The 7,664-nt window shown below is 35.0% G+C and overlaps 1 protein-coding gene across 1 annotated transcript in view; it reads right to left on the minus strand.

Annotated features, from left to right (window-relative positions):
- Positions 1-7,445, minus strand: part of LOC131031116 (uncharacterized) — a 136,982-nt gene extending 129,537 nt beyond the window's left edge. The window contains exons 1-2 of the mRNA XM_057962153.2: positions 7,287-7,445; positions 7,129-7,200 (exon numbers count right to left, since the gene is read on the minus strand). Coding sequence (XP_057818136.2) covers positions 7,129-7,200; positions 7,287-7,375 — 161 coding nt within the window. The 5' untranslated portion in view covers positions 7,376-7,445. The remainder of the gene's footprint in view (positions 1-7,128; positions 7,201-7,286) is intronic.
- Between the last annotated feature and the right edge of the window lie 219 nt (positions 7,446-7,664).

The following is a 7,664-nucleotide window of genomic DNA, read 5'->3' on the forward strand; positions in this document are numbered from 1 at the left end:
AGGCTTTATAGAAGGAAACTTGGCTCTGATACCATGTTAAATTTATGGATCAGAATTAAAATTTATCTTGTTCTATGTATTACTGATTAAAATATAAATCTGACTATCTTCTTTTGTATGGCAAGTGAGAGGAGCATTTTTATTTTCTATGTCCTATCTCATGAATGCCACTCAATATAAGTATATAACAAATGGGACACGGTCAAGCAATGCCTTGATCGGTCATGACCGATCAAGACATTACTTGATCGTGCCCTTTTGTTTATACTAACAAATGCTAAATAACATAATGATATATATAATTAAATGTTGAAGGCCTTAAGGCCAATTTAACATTTAATTTTATCCGACTGAAGCTATAAATCATCAACAGCTAGTTCCTATATTGTAGAGGAGAATTGGTCGACATATAGACAAGTGGATAAGATAGTGGTGGGATTTTAATCCCAAAGATACCACCCAAGTTGATGAGGATGAGGCACGAGAGGGATTGGTTGAGATTCCAATGGATGATGCAATCTTTGAGGTTGAGGCTAATAGTGGCAATGACACTGATTTCGATGAAGATTAGGGGTGGTAGTTTACTTTCTTTGTTTTAATTTTGAGTCTTGAGTCTCATGACTCTTTTGAGACTTTTTAGTATTTTGATATATGATACTGTGATACACTGATATATCTCATTTTGTTGAAACTTGCAGCCTTTAGGCATTTTGATATTCATATAAATTACATGCAGATTGAAAGTGTTTATTGATTCCAGATTCAATGAATTATATTTATGAATGTATGAAATTGAAAATTTGAAAGCAATTGAATTAACTATAGTTACATAGTATTAATGGCATCATGTATATGAATTTATGAATTTCAAGTCTCATTTATCAATGTTATCATATGAATATAATTGAAATTTGAAATTTCCCTATATATATTAAATTTTCCCTATTTTTTATATAGCCAACCCCTTTGTTGTCCCCTCCATCCCCTGAAATGGAAAAAAAAATCCGTCCCAAAAACCCATTCCCCATCCCTCCATCTCGAGAACTCAGGATAACGTATTGTAGATTTGATGCTCTGTTGGCCTTTTCTCCTAGTTGTTCACTTCTTTCCTCAGCTCTTCTCTTTCTTTATTTTCCTCTTCACAAATTGTTGTCCTCATTTTTGGATTCTCAAAAATGTGACAACCCCTACAAATTTTTGCGTAAAAAGTGTCATTTTTTGTCTCCAAGGCACGTTTTATGAGGTACAAAACTCACATTTGATAGTGTCCAATCATTGGGGGCTGTCTTTTCCATCATTGTCCAAGTTTTGGTGAGTTTTGGTCTTCCTTTTCGTAGCTTTCTGTGCAATTTCGGGTTGCAGAACAGTCACTGCAGGTTGAAGATTTTACTCTATGGCACGCTTCACGAGGCAAAATTTCACCTAATCCTTGGACTGGCTTAATCCTCAGTCCATCCCCAAGCTACGTTTCGAATTTTGTCGCGTTTCGAGTTCGTTTGTTGTGTTTTTGCTTCAATGTAGGGGAATTTTTCGATGATTACCAGTAACGGGTAATTTGTTTTTCAAACCCCCCTTGAAGCTTTTAGGCTTGTAGGGGAATTTTTCTCCAATTGCAAGTTTTTATAAAACTTGTGATGGGGGTTTTAAAACCCCCATTACCAGTAGCTTGACTTTAAGTGTTTAAAAACTTGTAAATGGGATTTTAAAACCCCTTTACATGTCTTTATAACTTAAAGTTGTTTTTATAAAGTTAAAATAAAACTTGTAAATGGGATTTTAAAACCCCTTTACATGTTATAAGTGAAATCACTTGTAAAGGGAATTCTATTTCCCTATTACAAGTAATTTTACTTGTAATTTCTTTTCTAAAACCCGATTTTGCCTAACATGTTGAAAAAGTGAAATTTTAAACTTGTTATATCCTCCAAAAAACCCGATTTTCATTGTTTCATGCATTTTAAACTTGCTATTTGTTCCAAAAAACCCGATTTGCAAGGAAAAACGTTTTTTTTGAGGCTTTTTAGCAATTTTTTGTGGAGAATTTGTTGCAGGAGGAAGGCGTTTAGGATTCCTTCCTATTTCCATGCATTTTTAGACACCTTTCACGCCACATGGAGGCTAAGTTTGCTGTTTTTTTTTGGTTTATAACAACAGCCACGTTTTTTTGCCACTTGGAATGCCACGAATCAGCAATGTTATGAATCGTTTTGGCTTGGTATGCTAAGGCGTTGAGGTTAGAAAGAGTCTTGGCCATTTTCCATGCCATTTCTCATGCATTTGCTGCCACGTTTTTCAGTTTTGGGCATTTTTTCAAAAACGTGGCTAGGGTTTTGGAATGCGGTTAATTTCTTTTTAAGAGTTTTTCTTTCTTCTTCCAAAGATTAATCATCTTGTTGAAGAAGTATTTTCAGATTGGAGCAAGGTAAGATTTCTTTTCTTCTTGTTTCATTTTTCTTGTTTTCAAATATGTTGGTTCTTCCCCCAAAAAATGGGTTTATGAGAGGAAATTCCCCATTTTACAAAGAAATTTGTAAAATAAAGTTGTTCTTCCCCTTTGGAAAATCTCCTTTTACTTGTATTCGGGTTTTCAAAACCCGATTGCAAGTAAGAGGAAAATTAGTGTTCTTCCCTTTTTGGACAAAGACTTAACCTTCTTTAGTCCAAAAACCAAGCTTCAATGATTAAAAAATCAAGTTCTTCCCAATTTCGGGTTTTGAAATCCGGATTGCAAGTTAAAAGTTCTTCCCATTTTTGCATTGGCAAAGTTCCAAGTGATCTTCTTGAAATTCATTTTTACCTATCCGCTTCCAATTCCCTCATCCGTACATACCATTTCATCCACTCATTTCACACCTTCATTCATTTTCCCCATTTAAAGTCTACCTGCAGTCAGCCATCCAGAACCCGAAATTGGTCCAAAATGCACTCAAAAAACACTTGAAAATGAGTTTTAAAGGTCCAATTACAAGTGCAAACTTGTAGTTACCCATTACACATATGAAGTTGCATGTTTGTTCTCCACAATTGCAAGTTAATGCTCTTGTTTTCCCCACACATGTAATGCAACTTCCAAAACCCGAAATTCACTTGTGAGCCCATTTTTGCATCAATTTATCCCTTCCCTTGTCAGTCCGGTTTGCACACATGATCTACCAAATCAATGGATTAAGGCATGGGCCTTATTTGGCAAGAAGATTTCAAGAATGAAGGATGATACAAAGAAGAGATACAACAACAATTCATGGTTGAGAGCATAGAATGCTTTCAAGACAAAGATGGTCATGACGTGAAAAGAGGAAGGCAGCCCTTTCCCTCTTGAAAAGCTAGTACTACCCCAAGCAAGAAGATAAGGATGCAAGTTCCCATTCCGGTTCAAGATGTCTTTACCAATCCAGAATACTTCAACTTCTAGCATCCTGAAGCAACATGAAGATCATCACAGACAAAGGATGATGCAGTTAGAGTCGTGTCTTTAGACACATGGAATAGTTTTAGTTATGCATTTGTAATTTTGTTTTGACAAGTTACATGTAAAAAATAACTTTGTAATTGCAAGTTAACTCATTATTTGCACTTTTGTAATTACATGCAAGGCAACTACAAGTTGTGTCCGATTAGGACTATAGTTGAAATAAGTCTTAGTTAGTTAATGAAGTCTTAATTAGTTATTGAATAAGTCTTGGTGGTTGAGAGAATCTCTCAAGTTAGTTAGGATCCTCCCACCTTTTTCTCAAGGCTCCTCTCCTATAAATAGAAGAGAGGGTCCATTGTAATTTTTATCTTTTGGAAAGCAAGCAAAAACTCTGCCCAATTTACAGCAAGAAGTCTTTGAGCTTATGTATATGAATTGAAGGTTTTGAAGAATAATAAAGAAGGATTACTCAAGTTTTGAGTCTTTGAGCTACATGTTTGAGTTTGAATCTTTTTATTTCTTCCATGCAAAGTGTTTCTAAAGGAGCTTAGTCCAATCTGATTTGAAGTCTTTGAGTTGCAAGTAGAGAAAATTAATTAAAATAGGAAAATCTCTAAAAGGAGCAGCAAGTCTTTGAGCTTGCGTCTATTCTTGAGGAAATATTATTGTTTGATAAGAAATAGCAGCAAGTCTTTGAGCTTGCATTAGTTCTTGTCTTTGTGTTGAAAGAATAGATTATTCCAGTCTTTGAGCTATTGTCTTTTATTCGTTGTAAAATTTAGTATATCAAAGGGTAGATAGGACTTCCAATAGTCAAGTCTTTGAGCTTGATATTGTTGTCCCGTCCTGAAGGAAGTGACGGGAGTCTTTGAGCTTTCGAAAACTTCATTTCCTTTCTCTCTTTTTTATTTGAAGTTGTTACCATTATTATACAATTTCTTGCTATCGCTTTTCTAAGGAGAGAAAAGGATATAGGTTTCCTTGAAGAAAGAAGGAAGACTGCTGTCCCATCCTGTTTTTACTTCAGTTTTAGATAGATAGGGGGAGCCTTCCCTTAATTAGGAGAGTTTCATACTCACACACTGTGGTTGAAGCCACAATTTTGTTTGCTTTCACAAGTGTACAAAATTTTCAACCAACACAAATTTTAAAAAGGCAAAAATGAGTTCTTTTTTTCTTTAAGATGTTAGCGTCTAATATTTAGGTTTGGGTATAGTGTAAAGAGATGTCAGACCACTTGTGGGCCCCAATATCCCTTTATTTTTTTGTTAATTTTGTGGTTGTTTCTTATTATATAAAACTTTTGGCTGCTGGGCTGTACATCTAGATGACAATCAAGAGACAACTAAATGTCCCCTAGTCATCCCCTATGTTTCCTATCATCCTTGGAAAAAAAATTGGCATCCTCGAGGTACATAGGATATAACACAGGGTAAGCATTGTAAAAGATAGCTAAGTTCATCATAATCAATAGAAATTTTAAATATACAAACTAGGAGAATTGGAAGAAGAAAAACAATTAACCAGTTCGTCACTTGTTTACTAATAAACTAGAGGTCAAAAAACAAAGAAAGAAAATACTGGAACATCTCTAAGAAAGGTAGAAAGTAAATCCTTATTTAAAAATCTTGGAGACTAAGTTGCTTACGTAAATACTTTTATTTTCAAGATGATGTGATGAATAGATTTGATTACTTGAAATCATAGTAGGAAACTTGACAAGTACTTGATTGACCTGCCACAACTCACAAGTTTTTTAGCTTGACATGCAAAATGAATGCAACTCGCACTTTGAGTTGTGGATAACTCAGGTAGACTACTCAGCAAGTTCTTGTTGGGACTCAATTAAATTTTCCATTAAGACTCATGAGTTCTTGGTGTGGACTTGTGTAGCGATGGGATAAAATAGAACTCATGTGATTTTCGTTATTTCACTTCATCTCATGGTCATATTTTGCCCAGCAAGAGACATCTTTGGCACCTATGTGACAAAAACATGCTAAGAGAAGGGATTGGAAGAATGAAGATTTGGTTAGAAATAGTGAGGCCTCGGTACTAGAGAAAGTTTAAAATATTGTGATAAAATTATGAAAGATGGCATTTACCATGAAGGTTTGTTTGATCTCAAATGCATTGATTTGGTCTTGGTGGTAGGTAATGCCCCTCAAACCTACCTTGTACCATGACAGGGAATGCACCACGGATCTAATTTTGGACCCCGCAAGTGGCATTGTCCATAGACCCAAAGAGCAGGCACTACTCCTCAACCCCACTTGGGGCACCACCCCCAAACCCTTGTAAGAGGCACTACCCGTCAAGCCTGCTAGGGGCTCCACCCCTAGATTCCCACCTGTGACTATTCCTATGTTCTCCCCAAATCTAAGCCCATTTTACCCCTATTGACTCTATGGAACTATGTCATTTATTATTTTGAGGATCATATGACTTATGTAATGTTTGAATTATGAGAAATTGATGATCAGAATAGACTTGTGTGTTCCCTAAATACATTAGTTTCTTTTTTCAAATTAATTATGTTTTCTTTTATTTTTATTGACTATCAAGTCTGAATCAAATTTTGGGTTCACTAAGTCCATGCTGGATCCAAATTTCCAAACTATTCTTGAAACCAAATAAACCCATCTCCTTACAATTCCTTAGTTTTTACAATTCCTTATTTTTTATGTGGTCTATCTGAAGCATAATGGACAGCTAGATCACAATATGTTGTTAACTAAAGCTTTGTAATACTATAAGCGAAAACTAAAGAACGACCAAGTATGGGAGACAATATCCAATATTCTTAATCAACTAAAGAAAAACGGGGACCAAAAGTTTTTCCCTTTTTTCAACGTTTTTTACAGAACACTATTACTCCATACACTAATCTGCATTCAAGCATTTTCCTTTGGGAAGGCAATCTTCTAGAGAACCCAAAGTTCCAAACCTTGTTGTTAGATAGATCACCTTGGCTTTGTATTTCTTTTACTTGAAATTGGACTGTACACTTAACAGAGAGGGAACAATGTCAAATATAGATGGGATAGAATATGTAGACACATATGAACATATAGGTAAATGGATAAATAATTCTCTTGTAGACATCTCCAACAGGTTCTCATAGACAAAATTGATGTCTTTCGTAATGGGAACCTAGCAAACTCCCTTTGCCTTTAGCGATAGCATTATGGAAAGCTGTTGACATCTGTTCCCTCTAGACCAAGGGTCGTGAGAGTATATTAACTTCTCCTTCTGTTTCAATTTTCATTGTTTTTCATTTCATTTGGCCTAATAATCATAATAACCAATGCACGCTCTCATTCTATAATTTATCTCAAGCCACAATGAAGAGTTCGATGAATAATGTATTTAAAATTGTTCAAGCTCACCTTGTTCCTTAATTTAAGGATGAAACTGTAGATTGAAATTCCTCGAGCCATGATATCAAATCGTGGCAAGGACCAACGCCCAGCTTACCATTCGAACCCAATTGCAAACATTCTAATTACGTCTTTGCTAGGAATCAAATCTTACTATAAGGGTGCAAATTGGCTAAGCGATTCTTTTAGCTTATATTAAAATATTATTATTAACAGTTCCCGCAAATAGTTCAGTTGAAAAAGAGCAATGAACAAAGGTTTCAGCTTCGTTGGAAATAGTTTTTAGAATGAAAGATAAAATGTAAATGAATAGATAAAACAGTAAGTGAAGCTGACCCTTCGATGCGAATCAGGTCCTTCGGGACGCCAGGCAATACATTGATCTGGTCGTAAATGGAAAATGCGCGCCTGCAAATTTATCAGAGATTGAAAATAGGTTTGATTTTTTTTTTCACCTTTTGGAATAAAGATGGAAGTAATGACAATAATGGAACCTGAGAGACGGCCAAGATTTAGCGTTTGAGCTGTTGCCTATCGCTCGCAGCACAAAGGGAAGACCTCTTGCTGACAATTTTACTGCCATTTCTCCTATTTTTGCTGTTCGTCTTCAAATACAAGCATGGTACAGATATTAAAAGAAAAGAAAATCTCTTTTAACATTTCTATAGAAAAGGTATTCTATTTAACTTTTTGGTATTAATTTTGAAAAGGGAATTAAATTCGGCTATCAATTGCTTTGGTCAAGCAATTTGTTTGTATATATATATATATAGGCTATTTTGAAAAATATATATTTTAAGGGTTTTAAATTAAATTTAAAATTGTCTGGCTATTTAATATGGGAGCATGAGTTACAATCTAAACCTCTTTGA

The sequence above is a fragment of the Cryptomeria japonica genome, chromosome 4 (assembly GCF_030272615.1).
Source record: "Cryptomeria japonica chromosome 4, Sugi_1.0, whole genome shotgun sequence".
NCBI lineage: Eukaryota > Viridiplantae > Streptophyta > Pinopsida > Cupressales > Cupressaceae > Cryptomeria > Cryptomeria japonica.